Source organism: Pocillopora damicornis, chromosome 1 (genome assembly GCF_964200805.1).
Source record: "Pocillopora damicornis chromosome 1, jaPocDami1.2, whole genome shotgun sequence".
Taxonomy (NCBI): Eukaryota; Metazoa; Cnidaria; class Anthozoa; order Scleractinia; family Pocilloporidae; genus Pocillopora; species Pocillopora damicornis.
In genome coordinates this window covers 13,761,522-13,781,886 of record NC_142670.1, presented here as the reverse complement: position 1 = coordinate 13,781,886, position 20,365 = coordinate 13,761,522, and the positions used below count along the sequence as shown (strand labels likewise).

Genomic DNA, 20,365 nt, shown 5'->3' with positions numbered 1-20,365 from the left:
GCGAGTCAAAAGCTCTTAGTGCGAGACGTTCTTGGGTCATAGTGATGTGCTCTGTGGGCGAGACATTCTACTCTCCCAGTATCTCTCCACGCTCATGGAATAATTGATTATTTATTCTGGAATATTCGCTCGTCTTAGCTGGGATATATTAGGTCAATCGAAGCTTGAAGCGTTTTGACCTATCGCATTTGAGCAGTGTAGAGAGAAAAGTGCTTGTATATTTCAGAATAATTTTTATTTTAACTTCTTCCGTCTTAATCGCACGCTTCGTCATCCATGTTTATTTATAAATGGGTATGACGTTAACTAGACTATTATAAACTGTTGGCCACATCTACATAACTGACTCCTTCTCTCGCTTGTTGAAATTCCTCTGCAATGCTAAGTTTCACTGTAGTGATATTTGTAAACCAGGCCCATCGAAATATTCTGCATTTTTATCGCTAAGCTTTTTCCTTTAAATTGTATACTCTATGTAAAAGTTCTTTAATCGTTGTTCAATGATGTGTGCCGAATAGTTTATAATCTCTTGGTTTATGCCTTTTCCGGCTAACATTGCCCCAGTTTAATTCCAAATTAATCGATGTATTTTCGATTTAAAACGATACTCCTAATTTTAGGAATGCGAAAAGAAATTGGTAAAAGTAACTGTTCAAAAAAAAAAGATCCACTCATAAGAGTTTTTTTTCTGTTCTTTCTAAATAAGTTGTTTACTTATTTAAACATTTACGTATTGATATATTTATTCATTAAGCAACAACTTTGAATGTCAGCATTAGCAGCTAATGCTATTAGTATTATTTGTAACTGTACAATTTAACAGACAAAAAGAGCATCATTAATCAACAGAATCATTTAATTTATTAAACAACTTGTAATATTCTTGCCAGGGAGCGACTCTTAAAGAAGTAGAATAATTATCCTTAAAAAAAACTGATTGAAGCCCACCACAAACTACTTCTTTGCTCACCACTGACGTGACACAATCTCGAAGTTGTCTCCAAAGTAACTCGAGATTAACAATCTTCCACGGTTGCTCTCTCTCGGTATAGCTTTCTGAAAAGTCCGTCCCTCCCTACAACAAGTACTACTGCTGCACGACTGTGTCCTTATGTTCAAAGTATTCCCGAAAATTCCGGACGCTTACAACACAACTATATTGGTAGTGTTACATCCTAACTACGTAACCTATTAAAGTGCTCCAGAAAGTCCCTCGGTATGCACTCCCGCATGACTAGGCATTCTCGAAATTTCTAGAAACCTATAGTTTCAGTTATTATCCATAGCTTATTGTTTAAAGTAATAACAGTGTTTGGTGAGAAGTTTGTAAATTCAATAAGTAAAACGTCGAATATGAAATAATAGTGCAGTAAGTGCAGAAAGTTAGCGCGCAAGAATCGAAAGATAAATACATTCAATTAAAGCTGCGTGCTAGAGTGCTTCTTAAAGAAAGACAATTCGTAATATGTTGGCTTAAATTCCCACCTCGTCTGTATTGGACTGTGGTCTTATTCGAAGGAAAGTCGTCAAGATACTGGGCCATTAGAAATTTAAATTTATAGATTGGTTTATTTCGATGAATCTTGCCTACAAATTTACGATCGCCCAGAAAATAAACTTGTTATCGTAAAGAAGATAGATTAGAATTACAGCTAGTTGAGTGCTTAAACAATAATGAAAAGAAATAACTTTTTGTAGCTGCAGATCGCAAATCAGATCGATCGTAACCGACTTATTGCTGTTATCTAAGTGATTGTACCAAGTAATTGACCGTCATTTCCGGTTGGCTGGATCCAGTTATTTAAGTTAGGTGCGATTTCGATTCAAACTCAGTAAAAGACTTCAATTCAACTGCGCATACATCCCCAACCTCACTTGGATTGACCTGTGAGCTCTTCCTTGTGGAGTTGTTCTTTATAGAAGATGGAAAACAATATCTTTCTTTTGAATCGCTCTTTGATCTGCAGATAGACGAGCAACACGAAATACGGTTTTAGCTCGAGTACCCAGATATCTATCGAAACACTAAAACTTGATGATATGGAGTTAATAATCAGTTTGATTTTTTTTTCTTACCTGAGTGTTTCGCATACGGTGTAGAGCGAAAATTAGGAAACCCTGCAGCATGAAAATGATTTCAAGATCATTAATTTTTGCAAACAAATTAGTCAAATACCTATAACGATTTCAAGAAGGAAAGAAAATTGCGTATCTTATAATTGAAAAAGAAGTCTTCCTTCTCTTGCATAGCTAACTGCATTTTTGTTTTCAAAACTCCAAAAGCTTATCATGTAATCATTGTAATGGTGTCTCACTTGGTTAGAAAGTAAAATAATGATAGAGATTGAATAATTTTAAGAGTTACCAGCGAATACTGACTTGAGCAGAGTTGGGGAGTATGGTGAAGACGTAAACGAAAGCTTTATCTACAGGCGAGAGGAGACCGAATGCCACGTGACACCCAGCAGGGGAATCATCACCACGCATGCTTTGATGCCAATTCCAGGAGTTAAGAGAAAACATTCCTTTATTTTCCTTAAACAATGTATTTTCATTTTTAGATATCGTAAGGGCCTTACTTATTAAGGAATGAGGAAGGTAGGCGAAAAGAGCCTCACAGGAGAACATGGTAACCTCTTTCACTATTTTGTTTTCGTTTTGTGTTGTCAATCTTACCGTATTTGCTGAGAATGGTCGTCTTCTCCTGTTGGCTGCGACAAATTGGTCATCTCTTATATGACTCGTTCGAGTATCAAGATGTTGAGCTGAAGAATACAATAAAGGTAAATTGATTATTTAGATATAATTATCAAATAGCCAAAGCAGGAGAAGATCCTTGCCAAAGATGTTACTAGTTTGGTAACAAGCGTGGTATGAAGAGTCATTTACGGGGAATAGAACTCCCAAATGGGAGACCTAGATTATGAGCTTCGATTCTCTGACAGTGAGTCAAAGAATCGCGAACTTTAGTGTCTAAACTGAGTGAGCTATGCATAGTGAGTCCTCATGTTAGATTACACAAATTTAATATCTCCAAATCTTCCTGCTCCTTTCATCTTGCTCGATGTTTTTTTTTTAGTTATTTTTGGAGCTTGGACACTGATCCGTTCATGAACGCGAATTTTAACTTCGGCTCCCCTGCAGAGCATTTTTAAAATGTCGTCTCTGTTAGCCTTGTGTCCAGACTTCCAACGGTGAAGCCGTACGACTACTTCTTCTCAGTGCAAACTGAGACTGCTTATCATTTTTCCTTAAATAATAGGCCTGCATACAGTGGCCCATGTATTTCAGCACCACGGTCTCCTTGGCTTTTCCAGTTTCGAGCAACAAGTTTTAAGTATTGAAATTTTTGGGTACAATTTTGCCGAGGAAAGAAATTTGTTTAGTTTCTTAGCTACTCTCTACAGGTTTATGAAAAGCAATCCTCAACATTAATATTGTGATATTAATAACATATCATTTTAATGTGTAATGATACTCTACCTAATGCAAGTGCACTCGCTATTTCTTTGTCTGCATTGATGTCCGCTGGAGACTTCGGAAACTTTCAGATCACACCCTTTTCAGGCTTTACGATGTCAATCAAAGATTGCACAGTCTCCAGACCATCGTAATTGTACCAGACTCGCCGAGTGGTGTACGAACACGACTGAACACACGGGAAGAAACACTGGTTGTATTGACGAGTGGTGTAACAGCAATCGATAGAGTTTCCCATAATGAAGATAATGGACATTTAGAAAATTAAAAAAGTCAAAAAGAGAATAATGATCAACTTTTACGAATCAAAAGAACAATTGATAATATTTAGATGAAGTCTAAAAGCGGAGCTGTAGGGATGTTATAACTGTACAGCCCTTTACCTCATTAAAACTTATCATTGGCTGTCAAAGAATTTATTCATGGCAACTAGGAGGGAGACATTAATCATGAAGAGGGGGGCTTGGAGTCAAGGGCCTTTCAGTGGGGGCAGCTTTCCTTTGTTCATTTAAGAAATGAGACGGTCATCTTCTTAAGTAAGTTCCGTGGATAATAAGAGTGAATGACTAGCTAGATAATTTGTGCAAATAGCCAGTAAAGGATTAAAAACAAGATATTTTTAAATTATTGGCGGAAAGCGTCCTCAGTGATCAAATGAATTGGATCAAAGTAGTTATGAAAGACCAAATAAAAACTGTGAACATTGACAAAGCGATGTTGGAATTTTTCGGTATGAAGCGGAGATGAAGAAAAAAAAACTTCATTGCCTCGATGCGCGCTATTTATTTCTTATTGAGTGCGTATAGAGATAAATCTGTACTCGAGCCAAGATGCCTATCCAGCAACAGCCTATTCTTGTTTCTGTAGCGTGAAGTGACAAGAAGTATAGCAATTCTCCCCCTGGCTGGAATGCTCGTCCGTAACATGTTCCTCCCCCCATTCCCCCCACCCAACCCCTTGCTCAGCATTTCGTCAGGTTTTTCTGTCAGTTCGCCGGTACCCATTTGAACTCCTAGATGAAGCGAGGCACTGTGAGGATAAAGAGACTTGCCTAAGAACAGAGCACAATATGTGAGAAATTTTAGTGCGAACTCTGCAATGGTAAATCGATGCCTCGTCTCTGTCTCGATATAATTTTTTGGATGGTTGGATCGAGAAGGTCCCATTTGTCTCACAAAAAAGAGAAAAAAGAAAAGATATTCACTATCATTTGCGCGATTTACTGAAGGGACACACCACTCAGATAATCAGGTGGTAGCTGAATCAGTTTTATTCCGATTGTGCAGCTCGTCGGCGATCGTGTGGGTAGATGGAGTGTCTACGTGTTCGTATCGATTCGTCACCTCAACTCCGGGCATGACGAATGTGAACATCATTGTGTTCCAAATACGCACTTATACAAATTTCTTTCTGGGATTCCGTTCTCACAATAAGACGAATTTTGATGATCACATATTTTTTATGTATTTTTTTTTACAGAAGATGGCTAAGAAATACAGAAAGCTTTAAAACGCATGTGCTGAGCTGCTAGGCTATTAAATCGTTTGTTTTACCAAGTCGCCACCGCTGTGGAGTAGAGACCTTTAACTACGACGACGGCGGCAACGGGGACGAAGCAAAACAAAAGATCTAATGAGCAGAACAAAAGCAGAACAATAGCAATTGAATGCAGAGTTAGGGAAACTGAGGCCTCTAGAAGAGAGAGAATCATGAACATAGCCGTGAACCACGCACTAAGCTCGAATTAAATGTTAGACGAGATGTAGCCTTCAAGCTAGCACTTCCTGTTGCAGTTGTTTTTCGTGCAGTCAGCGGAAAATAAAAGGGCGTCGCGCGAATAAAGAAATCGCAAGGGTCTGCCTCCTCTTTTCGTGATAACGGAGGTTTGTTTTTCTTTTGATGGAAAAATAGATCAAATGGTCAATTACCCTCAATCATCGGTTTCGAATAAATCTGCTGCGTATTCATTGCCGCAATTAAAAAAAATAATCTCTTGAAAAAGTTTAACTTGAGCTACTAAGCTAGTTTACACTGCAACCCCTTTTCAACTCATTTTCTTTTTTATCATTTTGCCGTAGTTTATTGTTACAATGGTTTCCCTTGAGCTACACGGCTAGATCACGCTACCATAACATTTGGACGTGATGTTGAAAGAAAGGAAAACATCAAGAACCACATCGCTTAAAGATTTCATTATTCTGCGATCGGGAATTTTACGAGTTAATTGTCTTCATTCAAAACACTAGAAGCTTCTAGTGATTACTGAATTCCTTAGCAGTCGAAAAACTATGGGAATTAGCCTCATATTGAATAAACAAACTTAGTCACTGTGATTGCATAAATAAAAATACCTGCGTTGTTTAAGAAGTGATCATATCATAAAATCAGTCAGTAGAGATTTATTTGGAAAGAAATCTAGCTGTGATTTTGTGATTTCCACTTCTGAGGGAAATTGTTAAACTATCCCAGGCATATCAGAAGTTTCTAAAATGTCTAACAAAATAAATTAGGACGGATAGTTTTGTGTTTGACTTTCTATAAGTTTAGAGACTGCGTGAGACCTCTGTATGGAAAGGGATTAGATTGTTATAATCTTAAACACAATTTTGAATTGTGCTGCGCTGAAGCCGAGAATCTCAAATTCCTTTCTACCGAAAAGATGATTTTTCGAAATGAAACTTACTTCATTCAGCTAATAATGAAAGTATTGTAACCGAGAGCATCTTAACAACCGTCAGCCAACTGATCAGGAAAGTTTGCACGTACGCAGGTGCCCTCGATTGTTTTGACTTTGTAAACAGTTTGCAGCTTTTGAGTGTCAATGTTTTAGCTTCGTGTTTACGTAAGTGATTACGTTAACCTCTGGTCGTGTGCGATGACTGCCGAATTGGTTACTCGACAACGTGTCAACAAAAGACAAAACATCCAGCTTTGAGGAATAAACAAACTGAGTCGCGTTCCAGTAAGTATGATTGTCTGGATAAGTGAACTATTTAAGTGATCACCAATTTTTCCTCTGACTTCCCCTCCGCGAGACATGAAATTAGTGCCAATCACTTTCATGGACATTAGCTCTTTTCAGGACAATACGCGCTTCTTGATCGACCGATCTTTCTAACTTTAAGCAGTTTCTACCGCGAACATTTCTTCTTGTCATGCAGCTGGAAGTTCAAAATCAACAAGTGTTATCGACGACACTGAACAATATCGAAACCACGGATAAATGGTCTTAGGTATTACTGCTTTTTTTCTCAGAAACTTTACAGATTTCTAGTTTAAGCAATCCTCTTTGAAAGTGATGTTATATTGTAAAGTGGCACCCGAGTTTATGAAGCCGTACCCAAAAATTTCATTTTATTCTCGTATCGTAACCAAGTGTTGATATCTCTGACCATGTTCAAGCCATTTGCATTAATCTCAGACATACCTCAATCGTCTCTTGACGTCATTTAATGACTGAGTAACATTAGCTGGCTAATTAGTGGTTGACTTAAAAATTAAAACAAGACATGTCAGAAATATCATATGATCATTACATTATGGTGAGCCTGGGAGAGAAATCAACTGCCCTTAGCAAAACAACACAGATGCGTAACTATAGTGCGTGAGTGCATCAAAAAAAAAGGGGGGAGGGGAGGGGCGGGAATGAAGCACTAGAAAGAATATCACCCCCTTTCTTTGCCAGAGTGATTAAAGTAACAATTTTTGAAATGAAAAAAATCTACTCCAGACACTCTGAAGTAGGACCCTCCCCTCTCCTGTTAAGGAACTCTGCTAGCAGTCCTTTATCGAAACAAAAAGCGAACAAGTCGTCAACACTTAATATATTTTGAGCTTTAAGGAAAGGAAATTAGTTGCTTTTCGGACGCCATCAAGAAAAGAAAAATATCCTTTTCAATAAGTATTTCAAGCATGAAATGTCACAGACATCTGACGTGAATTATATTGAGTAACATTAAGGATGAAAATACAATAAAGTGATATTCTCCAAATTATTTTTTTCCATTGATTCATGCAGTTCTAACTTTTTTTGTTGATTTGGTATGTTTTTGATACTTTGAGACAACATTCGATGCTCACCAAAATATTGAAACCCGCACCGTAAATCGTTTCTTCCCGTTCCAAAGAGCCAAAAAACATATATGGAAATGATTTTATCAAAACAAATCTGGCCAATCTGGTCAGGGAATGGGCAAGCTTGGATGACCACCACTAATCGTATGTGAGAAACAATTCATTATTTGTCGCTGATGGGTGAGGTGGGGAATAGATGGTTTTCAGGGGGAACGGAAGAAGGATCAGTCGTCACTAATAAAGTATATAAGTGTACTTAATAATATTGGCTGCAAATTTCCTGCAAATGAGTGGGTTTTCTTAAAAATATTACGGAGTCTTATAAGGGGCTGGGGGGGGGGGAGAAGTGTAAAATCCTTAAACTCCACCCCTTCCCCAAAGGAAACAAATCAACAAACGCTGTCCCTGATAGATTTGATTCTTCTTTATTTAGACCTTGATTTTACTCGATAGTAAAGTACAGCTTGATTATTCAATCAGCGAAAACAAGAAATGCGTTTAATTCTTAAGGCCGTGTCTGTCAACCCTTTTCCACTCCATTAGCAGTTTGCAATCTCGTAATCCCGTACGTTTTATTAAAAGAGCGACACGTGAAAAGGGGTAGAAAAACCTTACGGCCATGGGTGCGGTGCTGCCTTTATTTCAAGTTTACCACCTCTTCTCAACCGAAATTTTGACTTGAGTCCCGCCAAACAGCGGAAAAGTTAACTCTTCACAGATCCAACAAAAACTGAGATGATCAAAGAGTGACCAGGAAAGTTGCGGTACAATGTGTACGTAGTAAGCTCGCCTGACAGAAAGTCTTCAGACAGCTTATATCATTACAGAAAAAACAAAGTGTAACGTTTGTTCACAAACTGGTTGACTCATCTCACCTTGCTGATTTCGTTTTTCCTCGAGGTTTCCCTTCTGAATACTTGAACTAGGTTTTCCTCTACTTTGGTCACATTACCTCTTTATAGGCCACAATAAATATTTTATTTTTTCTTTTACTATGAGAATCGATTTACCCTCGAAAAAAATGATGTCATTTTACGCTAGTGGTCCTTTACCTCTCTACGATGACCTTTTTCTCTGTCTTCAAACTGGCCGCTGGCATGAGTTTCTGCTGCCCGCTCTTTATTATCACTTGACAAAGCGTTCAACCGTTTGCGCGTGTGCGGATATTTCGTTTTCAAGCTGTCAAAGTCAATGGTAAATTACTGGGGTAACAAAGTATCCGTAGTTGAATAAACTTCGTGTTCAAAAAATCTGTATTTTTCCTTTGTCAAACTTTTGTTGTTTCCTGTCATCGACTCAATTCTTTCCTTAGATTTTGCGTCAAACAGGTTGTTTTGTATCCTCTATTTTACCATTTTGCGCGGGGAATTTCCAGCCAAAATTGTTCCACTTGTGTGTTTCAAAAGAGATTAACTGTTTCCGTGCACAGTATCCCCGTTTAGGTACGTTTTTTTCCTTCTCTTTTCTTTTCTTTTTTTTTTTTTTGGGGGGGGGGGGGGGAGGGGGAGTAAGACTTAAAAAAAGAGCTAACATGCGCTGTCAGTGTTTTGGAAAGCTCAGTTTTTAGTTTTTTACCCATGGGTCAATTCTCTGTTGACCGTCGCTTTTAGACCGTTGTTTGTAGAGATCGAAAAGTACGCTTTACGTTGAGCGATAGCATAGACGGTTGAATATACATGTCAAAAGTAATTTGTGAAAGAAGATGGTGTCGATCGAATACACTCAAATGTAGAGGAAAGGCGACAAGACGTTTCGTCTGGTTCTTCTTTACCTTGGGGTTGCACCGACGAGGGGTAGTTTTCGTTTGCTGGTACTCCACAAGCACTAAATGGAGCAATTTTGTGTAATTATCTTGCCACTGATGAGATGATTGCTGACATTCTAACGAGGCCTTTCCCTAAGCACCGCTTCGAGAAACTAATCTTCAGGTCGTGAAGCTACGTTTTAATTATCTAATTTAGATGGACCTACATACAAACATTATACACTCTGAAGGAAAGTGGCAAAAAATTCTTTCTACTTGATCGCCTCTACATTTTTGTTGCCACCTCTATGTTACCATCCTTTATCAAGTTTTTCTTTATTTTAAGCGTGAAATTCAATTATAAAGAAAAGAACACATTTAATACGTATACGTGCGAAGCATTTCAGCCATTTGCCAGTGATCACGGGGTAATGTACACTACAGTCCCTATCTTTTAGTCTAATTCTCGAGTATATGATCCATTCCTTTCACCATTTATCTATTTCCTCTCTGTTAAGAAGTCACAGGCTCGCATTGTTTCCATTAGATAATGATATTCTTCGTCCTCTTTTGAGAATCCCGCCATAACCCTATCAAGCCGCTGAAACAATTCATACCCTCTTTTCTCTAATTTCCGAAGATGAGAGTTAGCGACATCCTCTTGAAATCGAACTTTCTTCCTTTTTTTACCTTTGCAGTGTTCGTCATGGCTCATTCTTCCCAGTGTTTTCAAGAATTTGCTAATTCCACCGAAAAATGATTTTCCTCTTGAGTATTTCGGCTGTTTTTCTCCTGGTTCTTGGCCCGTTTTTCCCCTCAAAGCTTTGATGGCCTCACTGATTTGGTCAAAGTTGATTTTTGAACTCTTCTTGGAATCAAGGGTAATGCTTCTATCTACGGCTTTTTTCTCTCCCGAGTTTGATGCTTGGGAGACTTTCAGTTGTCTCAGTCTACTGCTAACAGAATCGAAAAATGTGTTCCGTTCTTTAGAGCCTTTGCAACGAACCTCATCAACGAGATCGTGCAACTCACTTTCGTTCGCGGTAACCTTTGCATCCAGAAGTGCATCGTTTATTACGCCGATAAAAAAGTTCATGCAGATAATTGTTAGGGTGAAAAGAATAGCAAAGACGAATATCTTAGCGTATGTGCTGTTTACCTCTGCTAATTCACTGATTGGTCTGGCTTTCACTCTTCCAAGAGTCAGTTCGAGTTGGAAATAAGCTGCTTTTAGCACAGAGGAGTAGCGCTCAGATCCACTGCCAAACATCAATACACCGGCGTGAAGAAATGCCACGAAGAGAATCAATAGGACAATGCTAAAGGATGAAAGAGATTGTGCAGATATCGTCAATGCTTTGGAGAATACAGCAACATGTTTATTGAAGCGAATGACTCGCAAGAGTTTTGCAGTAACGATAAACATCAGGATTCCAAGTACAACATTTTCTGCTTCATGCCAAATGATAGCTTTTTTGAAAGTTATATTTGCATAACTGTTTTCTTTTAACCTTGCCCATGTTGAAGAGACTATGATTTGTCGTTTTATGTACAAAACCACGGCCAACACGGAGAAAACAACCCGGGACATCTCCACCCAATTCCACACGGACTGGAAATACCGGGAACGGTGATTGTAAAGCTTGAAGCATTCTCTTCCCAAAAACAGCAGAACGGATACAGCGTATAGTAAAATGCAAATCAAATAGAACTGATATGAAGCTGTGTTTGTAGGATCAAGAGGAAGAATGTCAGTTTGTACCAAAGCTTTTTTGAGTCCTGATGCCTCAACTTCGTAAAAGTATGTGGCAACACCTAAAATATTCACCGACGGGTTAAACACGGAAAACTGTGCGAGAACCACCCGGGTTTACCTGTCAAGCCAACCGTTGTTTTGCAAAGTGGTTACGGCTTTGAACCCCGTATGGTTCTTGTTCCCGAGGTCTGCTACAAATCCTCCTCCACGATAAAATGAGAACTGTCCCCACTCTGACCCGCTATCACTTTCTTCCGCATTTTGATATCGCCATGGCTTCGGGCAAAGTCGAAATAAATCTTCGTCTCTTGTAGAGTTGTCGAAAAACCTCCAGCCCGGTTCATAGAAAGCGGTCTTGTCTTCGTTTGTTTCCGAATATCCTTCGTAACATTCCTGGAAAGTTGTCTTCATGTATTTTAACACGTTGCATGGTGCTGTAAGTTTAATAAAAAAAGGGACATTTATTAGAAAGTTTGTTTTGGAACTAATTCAATCTACAGGTATAGCACATCTCCCATATTCTTTATCGTATAGGAAAATTTAGTTAAAAACCGGATATTCACTTGTGCCCGTTTTTTTCTAAAAAAGGTGTACAGACCAATACAAAATAAAGTAGAATATCAAAATCTTGACAACGTATGCCAAACACTTTGACAGAAAAAAGAATCATATTTTCTGGGCGTCTCCTTTAGGGTGAGGTAGAGTTAAAAGTAAATAAAAGAAAGGACTTACTCGATTTCACTCTCAGTTGCCTTAATCGAGCCATCCCGACGAGAAGAGAGCGTTTATTACCAATGTACATTGTTTTTTTCTCTTCCTGACCGTTGTACCATCTACCGGAAAACACTCCAGGAATGAAAACTTCCCGCAGCCAGCTCCAGTACTTCCTGTCATCTGCCATCTGAGTTCAATGAAAGTTAATACGTTATTTACAATTTGTGACTACATCACCTTTCGTATCGCTTATTGTGGATATGATGCTTAAAAACAGACTAAATAAAAAGAAAATCAAGAACGGGAGATGTGTTGGTCGGATTTCACGGACTGGGATGGAGGCATGACTCGCTGGTGGATCAGGAATATTTAGAAACAGGTAAGGGAGCCAAGCCATTATGATGCAAAGTCTGACAAGAATTGATACAGATTCTAACCAAAATTCGAAATGTGATCATAACAGTTGTTCTATACACAACCCACGGACTTGAAAAGTAGCAATAATTCCCAATAAAGAAAAGAGGTGTTTACGCTTTGGAGGATACGTTTATGTCGTGAAAATAGATTTCAAATAGGGTTTGGCAATCCAGAATCAATCGTTGGGTAATATCAGTCTTTTAACGATTTCTCCAAACACAATAAATGTTACTCACATTGTCAAAATTGGGCAGTCCATCTCGAATTGATCTGGTCATTAGGTAACGATGGTCATTTCTGTTTCCATAGCACACTACCATTAACAAGAAAACGAAAACCAAGTAGATACCCAACTCTGTGAAGTAACGTGACAGGTTCTGTTTCTTGGCCTGGCGTTTCCTCATCTTTTCTACTTCCGATAATTTAAACGTCCACAGCCTTTGTTTTGAGCGACCACTTTCAACTTGATTAGAGTCTTCACATGCAGGTACCGTTGATCTCTTCGCCTTCATCTTGATAATGGCCGCCAAAACTACAGCTGTAAAGAACACTTTAACTGGTTCCGTGATTGTGACATCTTGAGCAAAGGAGATAAGCATTGAGGACAGCCACTGCTCACTGACACTCTTTTCCCAAATCAGGCTATAGAAGATTGTAAACGTAGCAGAAATAACACAAGAACCGAAAAAAAAAGAACCAGGCGATACTTTTGATTAGATTAGCTTTATAGCAAAGACTGTTGTTACTCGAGGACTTTTTGGATGCTTTTTTAAATAAAAGCACTATTAGTATGTTTATTGGTGCCACAATGAGCGCACTTTCAATACCAGTAACTACTTGTCTCCACGAGAATTTCAGCGGTCCAACTTGAATAGGTTGTTCATATTTGCCTTGGAGCTCATAAAATATTGCGTTTGCAAACATGGATGTCAAAAGCACTGAAAGGCAGCAAGAAACCCGCTGTACTCTTGAAAAGTGACTTCTCTTTGGTTTGGCAGCAACTGACACCCAGATATGTAGCTCCGTAAGCCCTCTCCGCCAGCGTTTTGCAACCTCACTGGTAAAGTCCATTTGAGATACCGTTGCTTCAAACTTTCGCTCGATACGCCCGTCTCCGCGCTCAAGAGCAAACCACTGACTGACCATAAATTTCCAAGACTGATTGCATTGTACGTCCCGAATGACAATTTCCTCTAAAAATCACGAAGGACTGTCACCAAAGTTGTTATGACCAATCTTCACTTCTCGAATCACACCAAGAGATTTGTTAACATACAGTACAAACATAGCCGAGTTACCACGAGAGAAGAACACGTCAATTGAACCAGTCTCTTCTTGGCTGAGCTGAAGAATGCCACTCCTTCCGTCAGAACCGTAAATCTCCATAGCAACTTGAGCTGTTGTGCCTGAGTATATCCAGACTCCTGTAGTTATTACTATCTCGTATCCATATGTACTCTCTGGAGAGGATGGCAAATGGACTGGTAAAACGTTCTTAAGAAAAATGATAATACCATTAATGAATCGGTGATTTACTTTTTTTTACTTTTTCCCTTACTTAAAGAAAAAAAATATATATATAAATATATATATATATATATATATATAGATATATATTGATGATATTAAAAAACTTGGAAACCTTAAATGATCTCTGTGATTTCTTCCAAGTTTGCTGATCACTTTTTTTGAGGATACTTAGAAAAATATGAATTCTGCAAGTTTTCAAAGCGTATTAAGTTCTACATAATACAAAATATGTTCAGAACTTACATTTTTAGAGTCTTCTATGTCTGTCTTCCTGACGATAACAAGCACAATCACGTAACTTAAGAAAACCAACGCCACCGCCAAAATAACTGTGATATTTCCAGATTCTTGCAACTTTTGAATCTGCACTTGAACCTTGTCGAAGTCGATAGGATTCGGTTTAACCAAAAGACTTCCCCCGAAGGATGTCAGGTGATCGCAGCTGCAGTTAATAAATCTGTCCAATGCTCCTAAAATCTGTAATTGTCCAGAGAGAAAATCACTGTTTCGGTTTTCAGTGCTAATGATGCGTCTTGTCCATTCAAAGGTATTCAAAGGTCGTGATTAGCTATGAGAATAATTTTATTTTTTACGATGGAAGACTACACACGGGCTCGACAAAGTTTTGTCTCCTAGATTTTCAGTTGCCAAATAAGCGAAGATGATCACAATGGAGCACTCATGATCATTTTTCCACAATTACGTGAAACCTACGAATTCTCTGAAAAGTGTCTGAACTAATTCCACATTATAAAAATTATTCGATAATGTTAACAGTTTATACCGACTCACCCGACAGCCTTTTGTTACCCACATCTCAACTTTCGCTGACCAGTATACACAGCTACCGAAGGTCACCCTCAGAGTATAGTTCTGATCGGTTTTGGAATCATAAGCTGGTGTCACAGATGCAGTTTTACTCATGGGTAGGGTAGGTGGGGGATCTTTGACTTCGACGCAAGAGCGCTTTTGCCGTCCAGCTGTAAAACACGATCTTTTCTTTCTCCTGTGTGGGGTGGTCGTGGTGGCATTATAGTTTTTTACGCCTAAAAAGTATTTTCCAGGATGCCTAGCCAATGTTGCTATTGGGGTAGGTGGGTTCGACGAGCATTCTGGTTGTCTCTCCTTTTTGTCATGCGCACTTGCAGTCCAAACGCACTGTCCATTTTGAGAGATTGTGGCATTGAGATCGTAGTTTCGAGTCGTTGGCCGTTGATCAAATCGCAAGTAAACAAACAGATGTACAGTTGGCTCTTGGGGTTTGACTTCTACCTGTATCAGAGTGTTTTCGTACTTGACAGTTATCTCGTGGAAACGTAAATCGTCATCCGTCGTGAAGTACCATAGCTCCTTGGGCATTGTCCGAGGTTTTGATGGAATAACGATAACAATGTCTTCTGGTAGACTTGACACTTCCAAGAGCTCGCTTTTATTGTCCTTTAAGTCCAGAAATAGAACCTCAGAGTCGACTCGCTCCTTGGTGCTGTCCCAGGTGTAGGGGTTGAATGACATTGATAGCATCTGCAATAAGAATAAATCAAAACTTTTTGTTGACTTTAAGGAATTGAGGATTAAGAGACATGATAATTATCGCTAACTGACCATAATTATGGAAGCCAAACGAGAAAAAGAGTTCAGGATGCCTAACAAAGACTGTACCTTCCAATGCGTTTGGTCTTGGGTTATCAGACTTTCCGAAGTCACCCACGACTAAATCGATTTTGACATGCGCTCGTTTCTTATTTTGATGTAATCCCTTACCTGGGTGTCGACAAAACTTGTTCTGTTCCTTCCTGTGACAGGCCATGGTGGTAAAATGAAGCTTCCACTTCCACCCTTTATCTGCAGCCCTGCAAGTTTATTCGGGCTATGTCGCCCTAATGTCATGTTCAATTGACTCGTGGAGATCGATATCATGTTTTCACCCGGGACTCTCAGGGCTAACAATGCGTCTGCAACTTTTCCCAGCACTTTTAGGGCAGTATTAGCAGACCTCTCACCCTGTAAAATGAAACAAAACATCACGAGCAAACAAGTAAAAATAACAAAAAGAAGCAAAGCTAGACTAACAAAAAGAGCTTAGCAGGGAAAATTACAAAAAAAAATTAATTTTTTGAGGCACTTGTAAGGTTTGCGACGACCTATTGTAAGTAGCGATAATGGCAACTTTATCACGTAATTTGACAGCGGTACTAGCTTGACACGCAATGTGTCAGTTAGAAATGAGGGAAGCCGACTTAAGTGCAGCTTGAAGTTTCATATGTAACTAGATTTCGCTGTTAGACTACAACAGCTAACAAAATACCTGCTCTTGGAAGCTTAAGATGGAATCTATTGAAGCCATCTCTGTGGATATCTTTAGCACACTTCGAAGACACCAAACTAAGTTTTCTGCTGATTGAGTGACTAAAGACATATCAGCAACGTCCTTCAACTGGACAATAGACCTTAAGAAGGTCGTTTGCGAATCGACAGCCGATAACGACAGTTCCTGAAAGTGCGTTATGAACAAACATGGAATTATTTGCTGCTCAGCACAGTACATTTCTATTTCTAGGAGCCCGGGTTTAGAGAGGTATCGTCGCCTTTAAACCATTTTGGTTTAGGTAAAGGAATTCTAAAACGCTTTTTGGCATTTTTTCTCAAACAATTTTAGCCTGTGCATGATAAAACTAAATCAAGACAACCGACAGCGCTGTAGAACTCTAGCTCATGAAAAAAGCAATCAATAATTTTTATGTCAATTGTGGCAATTTTATATCCCTCTACATGTGTGTCATTCTTTCTGATAAACGATCGATCTTATTTTACCTACCAATGACTCGGGAGAGACTTTTTCTAAGACTTGAAGGGCAGAACCAATCACGGAGGAGCTTTGAAGCAGGTCTGCAGTGTTGTTTACCTTCACTGACGTAATAGTTTTGATTACAAAATCTACAACCTTGAAATGCAATGAAGTTCAATCGCATATATGTTATTGCAAGAACCTTCTAACATACGAATATACGACAGAACAGGTACACAAACATAAACGGCTACACGAATACTGGAATGCACGAGTACACTACTATACGAGTACATGAGTGCACGAATACACGAATAAATTAGTTCACATAAATACTATTTATCACATAAACTGCAGTGTTATACAGGGATTCCCGGCCCTGAGAAAAGCCGTAATAACACGCGTGAAAAAATATCGTTTTTTTAACGTGTGTTGATAAAGCCAATCAGCTGCTGACACGTCACTCGCCTTTGGCGCCACTCGGTCTGGTTGATGAATTAAAGGCGAAGCCTTCACGATTCTCAATTAAAGTTGTTTGTCGGAGCTTTCTCGAACTATGGCGGCTAAAACACTAAAAGTCCGTATTGCTGACAGACAGTGAGGATGAAACTTTCTTAGAGGGGGAAGAAAACCAATGTACTAAAAGAAAAACCGAAAGCTACATATTCAGTGGCTTTGGTGTTAGCATTTCTCCCGGCTGAGGACGAAAATCGACAACTGCAAGATTTGCCACTAGCCGATTTTGGCCGTTTACCTGAAAGACCTCTTCTGTCGGTAAGGACAAAGTCAATAACTGAGAATTTTGTAAATTGAAAATTACGACCATGGTTGTTTTTTTAATCATGATTCAACGCATTTTTCCATCTTAGGAGCTAGGGCCAACGTAGTCTACGATTATTATTCGGGGAATGTCGATTCATTTATTTTAATTCATAAATGAAGTCGGCTTTTCTTCTCAGTAAAGAGCTATTGTGTTTGTATGATAAACAAAGTAATTCATGGTTGCTTGTAGATATGGAATTTCTCTTCTCGTGTTCAACTCGACATCTCACTCTTTCGCTGCGCTCACTCGTGAGCTATCGAGTTAAAAGCTCCTAGAAAAATTCCATATCTACGGGAGCATGTATTATTCTCTGTGTATTATTTGTAGTCTACTCAGTGCAGTTGGATTATAAAAGTCATTAGTACTACAATACATTAACACACGTATGTGCAAATACTTGGATACGCAGAGATATCATTATGCTACCACACGAATAGTGCGTCCATGAGATATAAAACATTTGTAATTGCATTTACCTTGATTTTCTTCTCCAAATTCATCTTGGTTTCTTGTGTAACAATTTGAAGGACAGAGTTTGCTAATTGTGCCGCTTTTCCCAAGTCTCCTTTTCTGATGACTTCCTGGATCATGGCCTCCAGGCTTCTGATTTCATCTGGTCTTAGACTCTGGGAAGGTTTAACCGACAGAAAGAGCATCGGTCACTATTGGATAAGTTACATGTTAAGAAATAGTTTGCTTTTTTACCCTCCGATGGCTAGCTGTCAAAAAATGACGAAATTATGTCAACAAAATTTCCCAACTACATCAATATTACAGAACCTACCAACTTAACTTACCTGTACAATTAGATTAACAGGAGAGGCAGAAATTCCGAAGTTATCAGTCACAACAACGTTGAATCTCATGGTAAAGTTTTCTGCATTGTTCCCAGGCGGTATCCCAAAGGTAACTATGGAGTTGTTGACGCCATGATATAACACAGTGTACATACCGTTCTCTACTCTATATTGAAACCGGTAGGACAGAGGGGTGCTGTCACTTGTCCAGTTGATACAGCTCAGATTAAAGTGTGATTCCAAGGAGATGCCACTTGACGGAGTGATCGAGCATGTCCCCCTTGTGGGCGGTAACGCGGTGGAAATGTCGTAGGCTGACATTGCCCATAAACCGTCGTTAGTTGTGATAAATAATGCCAAGCGGTACATATTTCCAGCAGCAAGGGAACCTCCATTTATAACAATGTTGCTTGCATTTAGAGGTGTACTTGTAATGAGTTCTAAATTATATTTTCTTTGCCAAACAGTGGACGTATTTCCCTCATATCGCTGGTAGAGTATCCACTCATATGAAGAAATTTTGAAGCACTGTAATCCCTTGCATACTGATCGGACACTAAGTCGTACTGAGGGGCTGATTTTAGGCAGACAATTTATGAAACACCTGAAATAAGGAACGAATGTCGATTACTAAATGAGAATGTAGATCAATGTAGCGTAACTACGGCCTTGCTTGTTGAAAACAACGGTGGTCATAATAACTGCAACAGAGAAAGAAAGGCAAAATACAGCAGCACTTTGGGCATACTGGACAAGACATCACAAACAAACAACATCAACAACAGCAACAACTTCAACTGAAGCAGAAGCAACAATAAGAAAATAGGAAAATAAATAGGGATATCAGCAGCAACAAAAAGAACAAGCAACAGCCACAATGATAGCATCGACAACACGCCAGCTTTCTTGCCTTTGATATATTTTAGGGGGATCTCCATTCGAGAAATGGATGACTTGATAAGCGCTAGCATTGCGATAGTCTTTGGTCACAACCAGTCTAGCTATGTAGATATCACTGTGAGAAATAGCCTCTGTATTCAAGTAAACTCGCACGCCAGATGCTTTTCTATTATATTGAAAAGCTGACTCGTTTACCGCAATAAAGAAGTCTCTCTTCCTTCCCTGCACATAGGAGTAATTCCTAGTAATCTCACCATAATGCCATGTAAAGTTCATTCCCGATTGGTCACCATGTGCAGCCTCAGGGTCATATGAGAGTGAACCATCCAATGTGATGTTTTCTTTGAGTCCTCGAACCACCTCAGCTCCACCAGAAATGACTGCAACAAGGTCCTGCGTCTTACCTAAAAGGCGTTGTAACAAAAAGCAAAAGTTTGTTACTTTTTAAACTTAGCTTACTGTTAACCAGAATGGTTCTGCTTTGTCATCAGTGTGCCTCGACAAAGATGAAGTAGCCATTGGAAGACACATTCAGATTGCTTTTCCAAATTTCCAACGCAACTTTTTTCTTTAGATTGGCATATAATAGTAAACAGAACAGAGTTCCTAAGATTTCTGTCATGGAATCATTGTAAAATTACCTCAAGAAATACCCCTTACTCAAAATACTAAAGAGTTTCTCTTGTATACCCGTTTATGTTCGGTTATGAAACTAGCCACAATAGCGTTTTTCAGAAACACGAATTAGACTACTGGATACTGTCTTTCCCACACTTTTAAGACAAAGCCCTCGCTACAGAAAGGGGTGGCGTAAAAGCTGAAAAGATGCCAAGTGAAATCGGAAAAAGCCTAACTTTCGGAAAATAAGCAACCTTCAGTTGTTGATGATGATAATGAAGTCGGTGTTGGTGAAACTGTCATTGTTGTCGATACTGTCCATGTTGGTGATCCTGTGTAGGTTGGTGATGCTGTGTATGTTGGTGATGCTGTGTATATTGGTGATGCTGTCCATGTCGGTGATGCTGTCCATGTCGGTGATGCTGTCCATGTTGGTGATGCTGTGTAGGTTGGTGATGCTGTCCATGTTGGTGGTGATACAGTTAATGATTCTTCTGATGACGAAAGGATGAAAAAAAAAGAAATATTAACATTTATCTAATTAGTTTGAAAAGCCTCCTCTCTTTGAAAACAATACCATACACGTCTTTAATATGAATATGAGACAATTTAAATAAAGGTTAATAGCGACTAATTAGTATTATTAAGGAATGGCGCACATATTGTTCGAAGTAAAAGAAATAAAAATACAAGGTCAACAAGGCTTAGTTAATTCCATGACTAACTT

At 39.0% G+C, this 20,365-nt stretch overlaps 2 protein-coding genes and 1 long non-coding RNA gene across 7 annotated transcripts in view; 1 reads left to right on the top strand and 2 right to left on the bottom strand.

Annotated features, from left to right (window-relative positions):
* LOC149052148 (replication factor C subunit 1-like) overlaps positions 1-20,365 on the top strand; it is a 117,707-nt gene that overhangs the window by 24,606 nt on the left and 72,736 nt on the right. The window lies entirely within an intron of this gene.
* On the bottom strand, positions 839-4,793 carry LOC149052157 (uncharacterized). Its single transcript, XR_016181457.1, has 4 exons — positions 3,484-4,793; positions 2,677-2,765; positions 2,077-2,118; positions 839-1,961 (listed from the first exon to the last, which is right to left on the bottom strand). It is a non-coding gene; the product is annotated as an uncharacterized LOC149052157 (long non-coding RNA).
* LOC149052156 (polycystin-1-like) lies at positions 9,798-19,941 on the bottom strand. Its single transcript, XM_089180314.1, has 14 exons — positions 19,875-19,941; positions 19,031-19,424; positions 18,121-18,724; positions 17,800-17,949; positions 16,531-16,656; positions 16,021-16,206; positions 15,477-15,716; positions 14,508-15,236; positions 13,959-14,192; positions 13,462-13,679; positions 12,524-12,827; positions 11,787-11,955; positions 11,173-11,488; positions 9,798-10,953 (listed from the first exon to the last, which is right to left on the bottom strand). Exons 1-14 carry the CDS (start codon positions 19,939-19,941, stop codon positions 9,798-9,800), a joined length of 4,893 nt encoding a protein of 1,630 aa, XP_089036440.1.